The sequence below is a fragment of the Lissotriton vulgaris genome, chromosome 5 (assembly GCF_964263255.1).
Source record: "Lissotriton vulgaris chromosome 5, aLisVul1.2, whole genome shotgun sequence".
NCBI classification, from domain to species: domain Eukaryota; kingdom Metazoa; phylum Chordata; class Amphibia; order Caudata; family Salamandridae; genus Lissotriton; species Lissotriton vulgaris.
Genome location: NC_141693.1, coordinates 1,835,322,863 through 1,835,341,078, shown reverse-complemented (window position 1 = coordinate 1,835,341,078; position 18,216 = coordinate 1,835,322,863). Strand labels below are relative to the sequence as shown.

Below are 18,216 nucleotides of genomic sequence, written 5' to 3'. Positions count from 1 at the left end.
AACTAGCATTGCCAAAGACAATAGGTCTGTCACTGATTGCCACCTTTTTGGTTTTGTTAATGCATGTTTTGTTAGGACAGAGTTTGTGTAAAACTTTATTGTTGTGTAAGCTCATTGGCTCTCGCCAATTTATCAAAAACTTTGGCTAAAAGAACAAATGTTTTTTGGTCTCAAAAACTACACATTGCCATAGTAGTCCATAGAACTGAAGGCAGCTACTTTGAATGCAATGTGCTCCTTGTGAAATTGCAGGACACCCACACTCTCAGTGAAGTTAACCGTGTAGGAATTTATAAATATATCTAATTTTAATGTCTTAGCTAACACTAAACACAAATAGGGGCCCAATTATTTTAAAAAGTCAAAAATTGCCCATATGGTATTTATCCTTGCGTTAGTGCAGATTTAAAACTTTCATGAATTCAAAATAATTTAGGAAAGTAGGCCTGGAAACCAATTCAAAAGAATTATAGAAAAGTAGGCCTGGAAACTAAACTTTGTGAGCTGCATTTTAGTGTGAGCAAATATGCATGTGTATGTGTGCTCATGTGAAAATCTCCTGAGCGTTTCCAGAGACAATTGGTCGGGCACCGATTGCCACCCTTTTGGTTTTGTCAAGGCATGTTTTGTTTTGATAGAACTTTTGTAAAACTTTATTGTGAAAGCTCCTGGGCTCTCACCAATGTAACAAATCTTTGGCTAAAAACACAAAACAGTTTTGGTCTCAAAAACCACACATTGCCATAGTAGTCCCTGGCACTAAAGGAAACTACGTTGAATGCAATGTGCTGCCTGTGAAATGGCAGAATACCGTTACTCACAGTGAAGTTAAACATATATAAATTTTTTAATATATATCATTTTAATACAACCAAAACTTTTGGCTAACACCAAACATAATTAGGGGCCTAATTATTAAAGAAAGTCACAAAATTGAACCTATGGAATTTAATCTTGCGTTAGTGCAGATTTATACCTTTCATGAATTCACAAACATTTAGAAAAGTAGACTTGGAAACCACACTCCTAGAAAAAGTTTGTGAACTGCATTTTAGTGTGAGCAAATTTGCATGTATATATTTGCTCATGCTAAAATCTGTTGAGCCTTTGGAAATGTACTTTCCCTAAACCTTTTTTCCCACCCTGCAAAATGTTTTACTTCTGCCGTTCAATCAAATTTCTTGTAAAGAGCGACTACTCACCCGTTAGGGTCTCAAGGTGGTGAGAAGGGTAGGAGGGTCTGCGATTCAGTTGCAGAAACAGGTCTTGAGGTCCTTCCTAAATTGCGGCAGCGATGTTGTTTGCCTGAGGTGTAGAAGCAAGGAGTTCCAAGTCTTTGCAACGAGGTAGAAGAAGGAACTTCCTCCGGTGTGGTCTTGCGGATCGGCGGGATGGTGGCCAGGGCCAGTTGGGCAGAGTGGAGATGTCTGGTGGGAGTCTAGAAGGAGAGGCGGTGGTTGTGGTATGCAGGTCTACTGTTGTGGAGGGCTTTGTAGGCATGTGTGAGGAGCTTGAAGGTCAAAACAAGAAACCGGTTTTTGTTGTGTCGACCAGAACAAGGCGCCTCCCGTGGGTAACGTAATTTATCAGTTCTTCAGTAACTTTCATACGGTCCCACAGAAAAGAGCACAACCTTTAACCTCTCATTAGGACCAAAATCCATATAACATTGTTACAACATAGATCTGTGCACACGTCAATTTATGGCAGTAAAAGACTGTAAGTAATCACAGTCTGAAAGTAACACAAATAATGTATGTAGCCGAAGTCTTGATAGAAGTATTTCTTTCAAATCTGTTTTAATCACATCGCCCAGCCAACACGTGTTTCGTCAGGGCACATCGCCCACGACTTCATCAGGGCTCTACAAGATGTACAATGGTTGCATGTTACAAACATGTAATTGAACCAATTACATCACCACTATTTTATCTGTATTAATGTATACCAGTGACAGCATTTGTGAGCACACAGACCAAACCCAAAGGACAGCATCCCACGCTGTGTGCGAGTTATGTGAAGTGTGTGAAGATGTCATATAGGCATGCATTTTCATGCTGCCAACGTTATTTGTCCTATAAAACATGTTTAGTGCACAAGGATATATACAGTGCAAGCATCTGGACACACATCCAATATTTATAATATATTTAAAATACTTCAGATATCAATATATTATATTAAATTAAAGTCTCTGAAAACAGGGGCTATCATTTAACTCAGTAACCTCTGGTGCATGCATTAGTGAAGAGAAAAGAGCACAGATAGAAAGGAAACAAAGAAGTGCACCCTATGTCACTGCACCACAAGTGCATCTTACCCGAAGGCAGTAGTTGCCGCGTTTGGTCTACTGTGAAAAAATAATGTCAAGGACATTATCAGTCACATTTGCTTTACAATCAAACACAATAGTTCCTTCCACCTAACGAGCACCCGTAATGCATAAGAGAAACATACCTCTCTGCCGGTTGTACTTCCGTCCCGGCTGCCAGGTGAAAAATGAGTGGTCTTGCCGAGATAAGTCAACAGCACGTCTCGTGTTTAGTGCCAGAAAGCAATACGCTGGAGAGGGAAGCACAGGTTTACCTTCTGTAAGTAGCTCATATATAAAGTCTTTATACCTTCGCTATGCACAACTGACAACCTAGTATGCTTATCCTCGTTCTGTACAACGAGGTGTAGCCAAAATTAATTTAAGATACCACGACGGTATCATTCGGTTACGTAAAGCAGTCTAAACACATTGTACCCGTTCCCGCTCGTTCTAGTGAGACTCTTAGCAAAATCAAGTCTAAACACATACGGATAACTTTCAGGTACCGTCCGTTAGACCCCCAAACTATTATACAGCGTGTCTCAATGTGACACTTACCCGTCAGCAGTTTTCCAAGTATACCGCAGCCTGAGTACCGCTGCCACCCGCTTCCCAGCGTGTAAATGCGGAAGTGTCAGGTCCGATGTTCTTCTCACATCAAATACTCTAACGGATCTAGACCGCTGACCTAATTCGTTTGAAAGCGGAAGTAGTGTCAACCGGAAGTGAGTACACACGATTCCGACCATAATAGTCGACCAAGGCTGGTCCTCTTTAATAAGTATGTACAACGACATATCATCATATATAATTCAATGACAATTATTTAGAATTGTATAAGAGTCAAGCCTCCGAGCAAAAACGGGACAAATCATATGGTACGCTCGACGTTATTTCCGATTCATTATAGTCTACCACAATGTCAGGTCCATATCCGTCTGACAAACAAGCTAACTCACTACATTTCATCAAGTAATAACAGTTATTTTAAATCTTTACAGTGACTATGAGGAGACGGGGCATATCCATCATAATATGCTTGACGTTTCCATTCTGTGATTTCATTATTCTCGATGTCAGATCCATATACGTCTGACAATATAACCTCCCCAACACAATATATCCTTAAACTTAGACATAATCTCTTAAAGTGAGAGAGGAAACGAGAGCTAAGCTACTCAATGTGTCATGTCATATCAGTAATTTGATCATAAGAAGCCAAAGCGGATAGTTTAGAGAAAGTTATAATTGGTGAATACATTGTGACTTATGTGAGAACAACAGATATGATCCCATGTCTGTGCTCAAGTTGTTGAAACCCAGCTTCCAGCGACTGTAACTGTCATGTTATAAATAACAGTGCCATACGTTCACACAGTTCCAAACCACATAAGTATTTACCACGTATATAGTCAAACATCATTGTATTCACCAATTATAACTTTCTCTAAACTATCCGCTTTGGCTTCTTATGATCAAATTACTGATATGACATGACACATTGAGTAGCTTAGCTCTCGTTTCCTCTCTCCCTTTAAGAGATTATGTCTAAGTTTAAGGATATATTGTGTTGGGGAGGTTATATTGTCAGACGTATATGGATCTGACATCGAGAATAATGAAATCACAGAATGGAAACATCGAGCGTATTATGGTGGATATGCCCCGTCTCCTCATAGTCACTGTAAAGATTTAAAATAACAGTTATTTCTTGATGAAATGTAGTGAGATAGCTTGTTTGTCAGACAGATATGGACCTGACATTGTGGTAGACTATAATGAATCGGAAATAACGTCGAGCGTACCATATGATTTGTCCCGTTTTTGCTCGGAGGCTTGACTCTTATACAATTCTAAATAATTGTCATTGAATTATATATGATGATATGTCATTGTACATACTTATTGAAGAGGATCAGCCTTGGTCGACTATTACGGTTGGAATAGCGGGTACTCACTTCCAGTTGACACTACTTCCGTTTTCAAACGAATTAGGTCAGCGGTCTAGATCCGCTAAGAGTATTTGATGTGAGAAGAACATCGGAACTGACACTTTGACATTTACACGCGGAGAAGCGGGTGGCTGCGGTATACTTGGAAAACTGCCGACGGGTAAGTGTCACATTGAGACACGCTGTATAATAGTTTGGGGGTCTAACGGACGGTACCTGGAAGTTATCTGTATGTGTTTAGACTTGATTTTGCTAAGAGTCTCACTGGAACGAGCGGGAACGGGTACAATGTGTTTAGACGCTTTACGTAACCGAATGATACCGTTGTGGTATCTACAATTAATTTTGGCTACACCTCGTTGTACAGAACGAGGATAAGCATACTAGGTTGTCAGTTGTGCATAGCGAAGGTATAAAGACTTTATATACGAGCTACTTACAGAAGGTAAACCTGTGCTTCCCTCCCCAGCGTATTGCTTTCTGGCGCTAAACACGAGACGTGCTGTTGACTTATCTCGGCAAGACCACTCATTTTTCACCTGGCAGCCGGGACGGAAGAACAACCGGCAGAGAGGTAGGACTCTCTTATGTATTACGGGTGCTTGTTAGGTGGAAGGAACTATTGTGTTTGATTGTAAAGCAAATGTGACTGATAATGTCCTTGACATTATTTTTTCACAGTAGACCAAACGCGGCAACTACTGCCTTCGGGTAAGATGCACTTGTGGTGCAGTGACATAGGGTGCTCTTCTTTGTTTCCTTTTTATCTGTGAAATTTTTTTCTCTTCACTAATGCATGCAGCAGAGGTTACTGAGTTAAATGATAGCCCCTGTTTTCAGAGACTTTAATTTAATATAATATATTGATATCTGAAGTATTTTAAATATTGTAAATATTGGATTTGTGTCCAGATGCTTGCACTGTATATATCCTTGTGCACTAAACATGTTTTATAGGACAAATAACGTTGGTAGCATGAAAATGCATGGCTATATGACATCTTCACACACTTCACATAACTCGCACACAGCGTGGGATGCTGTCCTTTGGGTTTGGTCTGTGTGCTCACAAATGCTGTCACTGGTATACATTAATACAGATAAAATAGTGGTGATGTAATTGATTCAATTACATGTTTGTAACATGCAACCATTGTACATCTTGTAGAGCCCTGATGAAGTCGTGGGCGATGTGCCCTGACGAAACATGTGTTGGCTGGGCAATGTGATTAAAACAGATTTGAAAGAAATACTTCTATCAAGACTTCGGCTACATACATTATTTGTGTTACTTTTAGACTGTGATTACTCACAGTATTTTACTGCCATAAATTGACGTGTGCATAGATCTATGTTGTAACAATGAGGAGCTTGAAGGTAATTCTTTTGTTGATAGGTAGCCAGTGAAGGCCTCTCAGGTGACTGGTGATGTGGCTGCGGCGTGAGATGTTCAGGATGAGTCTGGCGATGGTGTTCTGGATGTTCTGCAGCTTCTTTAGGAGTTTCTGGGTGGTGCTGATGAGTGCATGGGTGACAGTTTTCCTGGACTCGGTGGGGATCCACTTGAGAATTAGAAAGCAGCAGGACGAGACAGCCTTGATTTGGCGGTTTATTGAGAGCGAGGAGTCCAGGATGATGCTGAGGTTTCATGCATGGGTGTAGGGGGTTTATGAATGGTGCGGGCCATTAGGAGTCATCCGAGGTGGAGGGAGTGGAGTCCAAGATGAGGACTGCGGTCTTGTCTGAGTTGAGCTTGAGGCAGCTGTCCTTCATCCAGGTGGCGACTGCCTTCATCCCATTGTAGAAGTTCCTCATGGCGGCTGTGGGTGAGTCTGTGAGGGAGAGAACCAGCTGGGTGTCTTCGGTGACAATGTTGAGTCTGTGGCTTCTGACCATGGCTGCTCGTGGGGCCATGTAGATGTTGAAGAGGGTGGGGTTCCATGAGGATCCCTGAGGCACTCTGCAGCTGATCTCTGTGGGTTATGAGATGAACAATGGTAGTCTGACTCTCTGTGTTCAGCCGGTGAGGAAGGAGCGGATACATTCTAGGGCTTTGACGCGGTTGCCGGTGTCGTGGTCTTGCGCAGAGGGTGTTGTGGGAGATGGTGTCAAAGGCGGCTGAGAGGTTTAGTAGGATAAGGGCAGCAATCTCGCCTCAGTCGACGAGGATGTGTATGTCGTCTGTAGCGGCGATGAGAGCGGTCTCAGTGCTGTGGTTGCTTCTAAAGCCCAATTAGGAGAGGTCCAGGATGCGGTTTGTTTCGATGAACTCTGAAAGCTGGACATTGATGGCTTTCTCAATGACTTTGGATGGGATGATGGGGAAGTTCTCCAGTAGGGATGAGGTTTTGGGGTCATCAAGGTTGTCTAGGTGGAAATTGAGGTTGCATAGGAGAATGTAGTCTGTTGAGGCGAGAGCGTGGTCAACGATGAAGTCGGCTATGGCTTCACTGATTGGCCTGGTGGGTTCCGGGAGGTCTGTAGACGAAGGTGCCATGAAGGGTGGTGTTCGAATTGGTCTGGATCTGGAAGTAGAGGTGTTCCATGATGGGTGAGTGGTCTTTGGAGCTGGTTTTGAGGCAGAGGGTGTTTTTGTGTACGATTCCGATGCCTCCTCCCGGTTGGTTGACGCGGTTCTTGAGGATGTTTTGGAGCCATCAGGAATGGCAGTTGCGATGTCCGGAGCTAAGGAGTGGTTCATCCATTTTTCTCTGAAGAGATGGAGTCAAGCAGGTCCCAGATCTCCACAGCGTGCCTTTTGAGGAATGAGGTGTTGAGTAGAATGTGGCTTAGGTTGTCGGATCCGTTCTTGAGGGTTGGGCGGTCGGCGGATCTAGTGTGCAGAGGGATGGAAAGGCGCAGTTGCAGCAGGTGGTGTTTTTCGGTGATGCGAGGTGGCAGGCGGTGAAACGTCTGGGGTTGAGTGCGTGGAGGATACTGGTGTTGTAGAGATGGAGGCTGACGGAACCAGGGTCTGTGGCACTGGGTGCTGTCCAGGTACGGACGGGTGCAGACAGGCTTGCCTTTGACGCGCCATCATTGCACCCATTGCGCGGACCTTGTCAGGAGTACATTTCCAACCTTTTCCAGTGTGGGTAGAGATTAAAGAAGAGTTGGTGAAAAACTGTTAAACATGCAAGTTTGTATGTGTGCACAAACTGGAAAGGATATTCCAAACCAGTACTACCACTTCTCCCTGCTTCCAACCCCAGTATGTAGATGTGTAAAAAGGCTGCAAAATCAGGTTAGTGCTAGAATACAAACAATGTCAATAATATGAGTACTGGTATGTAAATGTAAATGTACATGTATTTATATAGCGCAAATCGCCCACATCGCAGGCATCTATGCGCTTGCTTAGGAAACCCGTCCTGGTATTCCCCTGTGAGATACCCCGGCAGGGTATCCACAAGGTGAAAGCCAGGCATCCCGAGACTTACTAGTCGTTAATATATTTCATGCGACTCATCAACACTGACGCCTAGTAGTCTAACAAACATGTCTACTCAATCACTATCAACTTAAATAATTGTAATCTAAATGATGCTCACCATATTTTACCCACTTCTGGTTACTGAGTATTTCAACACTAGTAGTAATCCAATATTATTATGAAATGCTAGTTGTATATGTGCCTCCAGGACCCCCTAAAATTTCTCTACCCTTCAACCTGAATTGTATTAGATGTACTTCAAATAATGTAAAATGTGCGTGCAGTCTCCTTGGCATTGGTTAACAGTGTGGGAGTTTGAGAGACATTTCCTGATCTGGGGAGTGTTTTAGAGAATACCTCAAGATCAGAGGTTAGGAAGATGAGTAGTGTAGGGAGTCTTTCACCGTCCCTTAACACATCTTAAAGGCCTTTTGTGTTATTTGCAGGTGAGCTACCTCCGGGCCTCATCATACTGCACCTGACTGGAAACCCCTGCACCAATAATACGAGCTACAGGTAAGAGGCATCACCACTTAAACAGATACTGACTGTAGAGGCTTTCCTTGGCACACAAGCGATGACACATCCTAAGTATGTCACACCACTCATACATTCCCCCCAGACATTTTTCCTCTTCCATACACTATCAAGTAATAGTTTACATATTACAAATAATTTATGTGTAAAGGTCATTAATTATTTTGACCGGCAAATAACTTTCACTACTATGTCAACCTCCATATCACTGATGCACACTTCTCAACTTTCTCGGCTCACACCAAACCTTCATTTTGCATCTCGTAAAGTAATCGCATTACCCTTTTGGTGCACGTCTGTTTCAGGGAGACTGTTCTGAAGGCCCTTCCTGGTCTCCGAGAGCTGGACGGGGAGCCTGTCGCTGACTATGGTGCCCTGGATATGGAGGAAGAGGAGAACCTCACGAGCAGTGACGCTGACAGCTCAGATGAGGACTTCGAATTTATGAGCCCCTTAAATACAAACAGAGGTAAGAAATCAATATACACATTTTGGAGGGATATGGAACAGTTATTTATATCAGCTACAATCGATTTATAATAGTACCCAACCTGGGTTTACCACTCATAATCCTGTACTGCCATCTTTCCCCAAGGTCTGGAGGCTCCTATGCTCAACCAATACATTGGGACTTTAGTCAGCCATTCCTTCAGTCCTTTTTCCTGAGTCCCCTGCATCGCGTGAAGTCCCATGTCACCCAACCTCAGAGCCACCTGCATCTTCAGAGCATCCTACAAGATTGAGATTCCTGCTGCCTGGTACCTCATAGCACCATTCACCACTAAGATCCGCTCCCAACAGATTCTCCCAGCCACTTCAGGTCCACATGCATGTCAAAGTTCCCTTCAGTAGAGTTTCCTCCACCATCAAAGCTGATAGATCCACTCCGATCCTCACCCTTGGCAATTTGATACCTTGGCACTTCCTTCACTCCTGGTTTTCTGCATCTCTTGAGTATTTCTGCATCCCAGAGGCCAATGAACCCCTACCTCCTCTTGTGCCCAATGCCCCTTTCACCTTTTAGAAGGTCCTGGACCCTTCAGAATATTCTGCACTCCTAGAGCCTCCTGCTCTTTCAGGACCTCGACTCCCAAAGCAAATCCAGAACTTTCTGCAGAGCCACAAGAATGTGTGCTAACATCTCTCATCTTCTTCCCCTGCTCAGGGTTTTTTGTGTCTTTTCACCAAGAGCTGTTGGGGCGCTCCGAGCGGAGGAGAAGAAATGCACTGAGAGAACATGAATCACGAATAGAGGAAGCTCAGGACTTACCAAGTCCACCCTGGGTCACAGGACATTCAGACTCCATAGCCAGGACAGGTTCGCTGCTCGAGAAAGAAGGTCTTCAGTGCCCAAGAACAACCACTAGTAATTTCAAAGCTACTATTTCCTCAAGAGGGCCAAAGTCAAACATGAATGCAGAACCCTCACCCACAAAACTTGGCATCACAAAGACAGGCAGCACTAGGGACAGACTTGGCAAGGCTTCGCCATCTCCTGCTGCTGGAAAGGTTTTGTTGTCACCAACTACTGGAAAGGCTGTATTGTCCCCTGCTACTGGGAAGGCTTCATTGTCACAAGCATCTGGGAAAGCTTCACCATCACTTGCAGCAACAAAGGTTCCATCTTCAAATGTGTTTAGGAAGACCTCACCACCTGCCATCTCAGAGAAAGTTCCAGCAACTCATGCTTCTGCAAAGGTAGTTTCTGCAGTCTCAGTGAAAGCCTCTCAGTCGCCCACCTCTAAGAATGGTTATCCGTGTACTGCTATGAAGAAGGTTACACCTCCAGCTACTCAGGGCAAGAATACACCATCATCTGCTCCATCATCTGCCAAGGACAAGGCTTCTCTAAATCCCACGAGAACTCCAGTAGCCAAGACTATTCCAGCCCAAACAGGAAGCAGGGGACCAAAATGAGAACAACCCAGAAGTACTTCCTGCCACCATCGTATACTACATTCGAACTCTAACCCCTCAACATTTGATTTGACAGCTGTGATCTTACTCTCTCAGTGGCCTCTGCCACAGCCCCTCTGACCTGCGGGGTGGGATCACATACTGGAGCCTTTTGCCCATGATGTCTGTTGCAGAAGGCCTAGGCCCATCACTGCTTTTCACTCATGGTAGTGAGTGGTACTGTCCAGAGCGATAAGATTTTAGCTATAAAAGTACAGCGAGAAAGTATTATTTGCTTCCTTTGAAGTATTATTTTGGCACAGTTAACAAAATAAAAAAGTGCATTTTTTTCTTTCGTGTTTCTTCTTGAATTTGCAGTTGCTGCAACGTTTAAGTACGTCTGTGGAGGCACAGTGAGAGGAGGTGGTGTACGATTATAATGAACAGGACAAATACATCTGCTGTCCGCACTAGAAGGCATTGTACAATGGGAGGCAGATTCTAAAAGAAAACATTTTAAAAGAAATAAGTGGTGGCATGAGGGCTGTGAGCAAACCAAAAGGAAAATAAATACAAGTAAATATTAAAAGTGAAATACTGTATTAAAAATAAAACAGGATCCAGAGCGTCTTTAATCTATACAGGTATTCCCAAACGAAGGCAAAATTTACTTTTTCAAAACAAGCCAGCTCAATCATTCTTGCTCATAAGGATCCATTAATATAGGCTTTTGTTATATCATTATTTATTTTCATGAGACTGTTGCTGGTATGCTTTAGCATATTAAAAACGCATGAGAAAAGTGTATCAACTATTCATTTGCTGTACTCTTTGCTACGTATGTCAATTAGATGTTAAAATGTTATATTATTCTTTTTACAAAAGCAGGAGATATTGCACAGTCCTTCAGTTTTTATAATTGTTTTGCTAAACTTAAGATACAAGTGTATGTTAATTGCTACTTGGAGGCTTCTTTTCAACACAGAGATGAGCACTCTACTGTTTCCTTTGCAAAGTGTGAATTTCTGGTTGAGACTTCTAGCAGCAGATTCCTCACCTTTTGAATATTCTCCAGGCGCCAGACTGGATCGGGAAACTTTTCAGCAGTACCTCTGCATGCTGGTAAGTTGCTCTGTAATGGCACCATTTCGCTTTGGAAATTACATTCAGCACCTACGTAGGCGCCATTCCAGCGTACTCTCTTCCAGTGCCACCAGGCGCAGATCCTAAGCTCTCTCCTGTCTCTCAGACACACTTTTACCTCAGGAATATGTCAAATTGAAGATGCTCACCCTGGCCCAGGTCTTGTCTGTGCTCAACCCTGGAGACTGGATGGTGGCGTTGGACCAAGAGGATGCTTATTTCCGCCGTCATTCTTTATGTGGCGTGAAAAACTACTTTTTATGTATAATACTGAATCTGCTATATATAAGTTAAAGGGGGTTAGAAAAAGAGTATTGGGGGAGAAAATCTGGGCACCAATTGCCGAATGGATATAAATCAGTAAACTGTTATACTCATATTGATATTCATTTTATAATATGATATATATTTTAAGTAAGATTTGTTTTATTTTATGAGATATGTATTGCTGTATTTCCTTGCAATAAAACAATAAAATAAAAAAAAATAAAAAAAGATGCTTATTTCCATATGCCTGTCCTTGCGGGCCATCAGCGCTACCTGCGGTACGTTGCAGGACAAGAGCATTACCAGTACGCTGTGCTCGCCTTTGGTCTTTTCAGTGCCCCTCAGTTAATAATAATAAATCTTTATTCGGAAGCAAACACAACCATAAAAGATACAAGCAAACATAAAAAAATAAAATAGCATCATTAAAAAAATTCAGATCAAACACTGCACATCCAATTAAGACAAAACTCCACTCTTTGTCACAGAGGATGAAATACTAAAACACAGAAGGCCAAATCAATGTTCAATCAGGTGTAGAAATTCTGGATCTATAGCCAGCAGGAAACTTGTCACTGCACAGAGTAGAAGTTCATTAGTCAACAGCTGTAAATACATAACCGCCACTATGGCTTGCCTAAAATTCAAGCTCTTTCAAAGAGGGCAAAAAAACTGCCTTGTAGAGAGGGAAAAAAATTAGGGGGAGAAAGCCATACGCGGATGCAAGGAGGAGGTGGGGAAGGTTCAACCTAAAGTGGATGACTAAAAGCGACAGCGATCATAATGCGCTGATTCTATCGCTGGTTCCACTTTGTGGCTCCAAGGATGACCAGCTGGATGAGGTTGCCCCAGATCATAACTTAATTTTAACCAACGATAGGCGCAGAGTCCGATGGACCAAGCTCCTGGATAATCCTGCCTCCATCTCTGAGCTTTATGCCCGGATTCTCCCCATATTAGAATCCGTAGGGGTGATTATTGGTCAAACTGCCCTGGAAGATCCTTTTACTAAGCTGGCCAATCTCCATATTGACTTGGTGGTCACTCTGGCGGAACTTTTGAACCCAGTTGTTAGGAAAGGGTCCCGCAGAGCCCAAAGACCTTCATGGTTTAACCCAGTCTGTAGGAGGGAAAAGGCCAAACTGCTCGCCGCACTGAAGCACCCCAGAAATGTAGAGGCAATTAAAACTGGAAAGGCGGAGCTGAAGCAAGCCATTCACCATGAAAAGTTGGATTGGGATCACTCCAATTGGGAAAATATGCTGGCCTCATTACAGGTTAGAGACTCTCGCAAATTTTGGCAGATTGTGAGATCAGGATCTGCTGAGCCAACTCAAGCTGTTGAGGTCAGCATAGCGGCCTCAGTGTGGGAAGACCATTTTCGCTGCCTATGCGAAGAGGCTGACCAGGGCTTGTTAAAGCCCCGAGCCGGCTCTTCGCTTGAATATTCGTCTCCCAGGGTTGAGCTAACAGCGCAATCTCTGCCCAACGAGGGCGCTGACCCTTTGCATTTCTCCTTGGAGGAGGTTTCTAGGGCAATTTCCAAATTACCAGTAGGAAAAGCCCCAGGATTAGATAAAATCCCGGGTGACCTATTTAAGCACCAACCTGGGGTTTGGGCTCCCTATTTGCTGCTATTGTTCAACGCAGTCCTCGCGGGAATGGCGGTCCCCAGTACTTGGCTGGGAGCAGAGATTGTACCTATCTTCAAGAAGGGCTCTCCTCTGCGCCCAGCCAACTACAGGCCTATCAGCCTCATTGATGTTTCGCAAAAACTTTTTGCGAGGCTGATTCTCGACCGCCTCCAGGAATGGATGACGGATCATTCGATCTTAAGTACATTCCAGGCGGGATTCAGGAGCAAGGTGTCAACCACAGACATTTCCCCTGCCCCTAACTTACAGAGAGACAAACATCCTTCTAAACCGACCTCCGGGTTGAATAAGCAAGGTGTTCATTAGCAATTTGTCTGCACTAGAGATGGTCTCTTCTTAGATGGTAACACTCACAGCTTCCAGCATATATTCATTCTGCTGCTTTAACCACCCTTAAGCTGATGAATACCATAAGATGAGTTAATTCCATCTTTGTGACTCGAGTGTCATCCATCCCGTGGCCTCCCGGACTGCTCTCTTTGTATCACTGTTGAAATACTCTTTGGACTGTTCAGTCTGAACTTTAAGATGAACTAAAATTAATGCTCTATTTTGTAGTGCGTGGCCTCCTTTATCCTGAGCGGTTGCCAGGTGAGGTGAGGTTTTCCCTCCCTTCAATTTGGGTGAGTTGAATGTGACAACATTATGTAATAACCAATTTATATAGGTGCATGATAGTTGTTAAGGACACTTTAACTTTTTCTTGTTTTGTTTCCTTATTACGTATGCAGGAGAAGATACACCAATGTTCATTGAGAATTGGTCATGGTCTGTAGATTTTCAATCACAGCACGATAAGTAAGTGTTGCAGTAGTGCATCATAGGTCCTGACGAAAGCCTATAAAGGCTAAAACATGTTGACCAGATAACACTCATTGTGAATAGCAATTCCTTGCATGCTATTATCACTCTGCTTTTAATCATACCAACTTGATTGACAGACCCAATAAAGTTTCCTTATGACATCAAGATAGGTATTTTTAACCACTTGGATTATGTTTCTTTCCTTTTCATTTTTTCACAAATTTTGAGCACTGCAACTTTGCCCCTCTAGCCTATACTCTGTCATCTTCTCTGGTTGAGGGTTCAACCATTGGGTCCAAGATCTGCTAGCCTCAGGGTTGTCCTGAGGAAGGGCACATTGGACACCAGTTTTCAACCGAAAAAAACCCAGATGACGAAGTTCCACTAATGAGTGGGCTGATGGGTACACTTTCCAGTTCTGTACTCTGTATCTTTTCTCCTGGTCTTCTCTGTATTAATGTCTTTCTTTTGGATTAACCTTTTGGTCTTATCATCCATGTGGGACACTATATAGGTTCCAAGTAATTACTTTAACTAATTCAGAATTCTGGTATCTTCCGTGTGTTTAATTGTCTAGTTGGGGGACAAGGTACCAGTAGGTCTATAAAAACACTTTCCCCTCAGGCCCTCCACCACTCTTTGTTCTTCTGTCAACCACAGACCAACTTTTCCGGCTGGCCCTTCTCTTTTGGAAGACGGTCCGGGTAGAGGGGGGAACACTATATACCATCTTTGTCGACCTTCGTGCGGCATTTGATTTGGTCCCGCGAAGCAAACTCTGGACGGTACTTGCCAAACTTGGTATCCCCTCAGATCTCCTAGATATTATCATCCGCTTACACACGCACAACTATGCACAGGTAAGGTGCGGGAGGTTGGGCTGCCTTTCTAAAAGGTTTCCCGTTGGCAGAGGGGTAAGGCAGGGCTGTGTTCTTGCACCGACCCTGTTCTGCCTCTTTGTCAACGGAGTGATTGACTTTTTAAATAATGTCACTAACTCTGATGCACCCAGGCTTGGCGGCAGCAGGGTGCCTGTAATCATGTTTGCGGATGACACTCTGCTGCTGTCTAAATCCCCTATGGGGATTCAGCGCATTTTGGAGGGGTTCGAGGCTTTTTGTCGAGAACATGGTCTCGAAATAAACACCACGAAAACTAAGTTTATGATTTTTAATCCCCCCAAAAAAGCACGACCTAACCCTTCTATAGGCATGAACAGGCTTGAAAGAGTCTATACGTTCGAATATCTGGGCGTGACCATTAATGAGAAATTGGAATGGGGTGATCACCAGGCCAAGTCACAGCTCAGATTGGCACAACTAACAGGGGGAATAATCAGGCTAGTAAATTCCAACAGATCATCTATCAGGACGCTAGCCCCCCCGTTGGAAATTTACAGACTCCAGGCCAGAGGAGCAATCCTCTATGGTAGTGAGCTTTGGGGGCATACATGCAGAAAAGATCTGGTCACTGTAGAAAATAAGTTTCTGAGACAACTCCTAAAATTGCCGGTAAGCACACCACTCTTCCCTCGTAGGCTGGATATGGATCTGAAGCCTCTGAATGAAGTGGTGGGTTTAAAACCCTTAACTTTTTGGAGAAGATTATGGTCCACTCCTGAGTTAGCTAACTATAAACAGGATTTACAGGAAATTCTTGCGTTTCCTGTTATAGAGAAGATTCCTTGGTTCAAATATATAAAATCTGAATTTGACCGGTTGGGTCTTCCGTCCCTTTGGAGCGACCCTGAAGTGGCATGCCAGGGTATGTACGGCAAACATCTGGTGGCAGCCTTCTGCGCGTGTAACCTGGCAGCTCGCACACAGGGTACACGTCCAGATTCCTTGGTTAGCACTTTTCTCGAGGTGAAAGACTCTTATAATTTTGAGTCAGTAATCAATGACATTTACCCAAACTTGGCTAGAAAATTATACCTCCAATGGCGGTACAGTACATTCACAAGTAAATGGAAACAACAGACCCTGGAAAACTACCCTGGTTGAAATGGAAGCCTGGAAGACGAACTGCACCTAGTCTTCTTTTGCCCTGCCTACATTGCGGCCAGAAGGTATTGGGTTATACCCTTATGTAAAAATCTAGGGTTTCGCAAATGCTCGGAGGCCTTTAGAATCCTTAAAACTGACTTATCTAAACCGATTGTGTTTGCAATGGCCACATTTTTAGAAGGAGTATGGCATAAGAGAATGCTCCTACTCCCAAGAGCATTGAATCCTTGAGTCCTTGATTGCTCTTCAAAGTTTTCTGATATGCAGCTATATATAAGGTTTTAGATTTATCTGATCATTTTTTAACTGGAAATTATTAACATTTTAGATTGTTGTAAGGAATCATGGTTGGCTTGTGGGATTCTATATAGGAAAGTTGATGTTCCTTCTTTGTATTTATGTGCCTGTCGATTTTCTGATGAAATATTGTGTTTCTTTTTTTTTTTGTATCAATTTTATGTATATCTTTTATGGCAATTGCCAAAATAAAGATTAATAAAAGAAAGGATGACTAAAAACCTGTTGAGTGCGCTAGTCAGGGCAGAAAGGTAATATTCCATTCCCCGTACAGACTTTAACAAGGTGTGCGCCCTCAATGTTTGCTTCCTAAGCTCGATGTTTTCACGATGGGCAGAGGTATATTTAAAATATAGATCTTTTATAATGTTACAGTCCTGAGGCCGTACTGTGTCACGTGAGAGAAAAATATCTGGCCTACCTAGAGCAAAGAAAGACTCTTTTACATAACATAGTGAAGGACTGGGCTATTCTAAGGCCCAGCGGTGCCAGGGGACAACACCTGAAACCTTCGTGGGTTACCTGTTCCGACGTACAAATCACAGAGACACGGGACACTTCCTTCGGCGTCAAAGATCAAGGTTTATTTACTGCAGGGATACAGAAATCGCAAGAAGTACACTACGTGTAGGTTCTGAGAGACTGCTTCGAATTGCAAAAGTGGATCGCTCCTTTTATACATATTTTCGTCATAGCACAACATGGCGAACAAAAGGTTACAACTCAGTTCCCACAGTAAACTTCAAAAGGGTTGCTTTCATGTATTCAGGAGCCCGAAACATAATTACAGTAGCATTGCCGGTTCCCAACTGTAAAAGTACGTTATCTCACCATTAGGTACATTCCATTCTGGCTGTAAACGAGTTAAGAAAAGAGACAGAAACAGGTGCAAGGAAGGCAAGGATAAACACCAGATTGAAAAGAGTGTAGGGGGGCAATATCGAAAGCATGATTGCAGGATCAAAGGATTCGTGCCTAATGCATGCACGACTGAAACAAGAGACCGGCACGGCTAGATGAGCCACGAGCGGAGCCATCTGCCTTTGCTGTGTCATTCCCCTTGTCATAAAGACACCCTCAAAGGAACACGTGTCTTCCGCAGGAGCTTGGGAATCCCAGGGTCACGAAGCGGACAGTGTCCGTTTGCTGGCTACTTGAGGGCAAGAGACAAAATGGATGCTGTATCTAAAATGGAACCCGTGGGTTCAGATGGAGAAACCCACGAATAAGACGAACGGTGCAAAGTAGTGTAGCGAAAACGCGTACACCCACTAAACTCGTCATTTGCGGTCCATAGATACCAAACTCGTCCATATTCGAACAAGTCAAAAACGTCATTACGATTCTTACAGAACCTCAGACGCTCCTTTTGCCCTCATGTAGGCAAGCACTAGTCGAAATCAGAATCGATCTCGATATTCATCAGATCGTTCAGATGTTGCTGCAACATTATTCTATCCATCAATGCTTCTTTGGTAACAGATGGCCGTCTTATACACGTTGTAGCACAGAGGCCACATAAGGCAGGACCACACTGCACGCAAAGACAACACGTGAACAGGAACGCTACAACAACCCCTACGATCATCAGAATCTTCCAACCCCACGTCGACATCAGGCCCCAAAACCATCCTAGTAGCGTCCAATCACCTACGTCCACGTGTATGGACTCGGAGATCTTATGCAACTTCGAGATGGCTTGATATACAGTTGGAGCGTTATCATGGATGAAAATACAGCAACTCGAATGGATCACCTTGCACACACCACCTCTATCTGCAAGAACAACGTCTAGAACCATACGGTTCTGCAACGTCATAAGCCTATTCGCCTGAAGCTCTGCTGTTAGATTACCAAGAGCACTTGCAGTTATGTTAGCGGTCGATTCTACCACACAAGTCAATTGTCTCAG

General features: G+C 43.4%; 1 protein-coding gene and 1 long non-coding RNA gene across 2 annotated transcripts in view; one reads left to right on the top strand and one right to left on the bottom strand.

The window, feature by feature from the left end:
• LRRC46 (leucine rich repeat containing 46) overlaps positions 1–10,484 on the top strand; it is a 186,441-nt gene extending 175,957 nt beyond the window's left edge. The window contains exons 6-8 of the mRNA XM_086924299.1: positions 8,146–8,215; positions 8,542–8,705; positions 9,402–10,484. Coding sequence (XP_086780425.1) covers positions 8,146–8,215; positions 8,542–8,705; positions 9,402–10,153 — 986 coding nt within the window. The 3' untranslated portion in view covers positions 10,154–10,484. The remainder of the gene's footprint in view (positions 1–8,145; positions 8,216–8,541; positions 8,706–9,401) is intronic.
• LOC147717490 (uncharacterized) lies at positions 2,317–2,963 on the bottom strand. Its single transcript, XR_015296076.1, has 3 exons — positions 2,873–2,963; positions 2,458–2,562; positions 2,317–2,350 (listed from the first exon to the last, which is right to left on the bottom strand). It is a non-coding gene; the product is annotated as an uncharacterized LOC147717490 (long non-coding RNA).
• Positions 10,485–18,216: the final 7,732 nt, after the last annotated feature.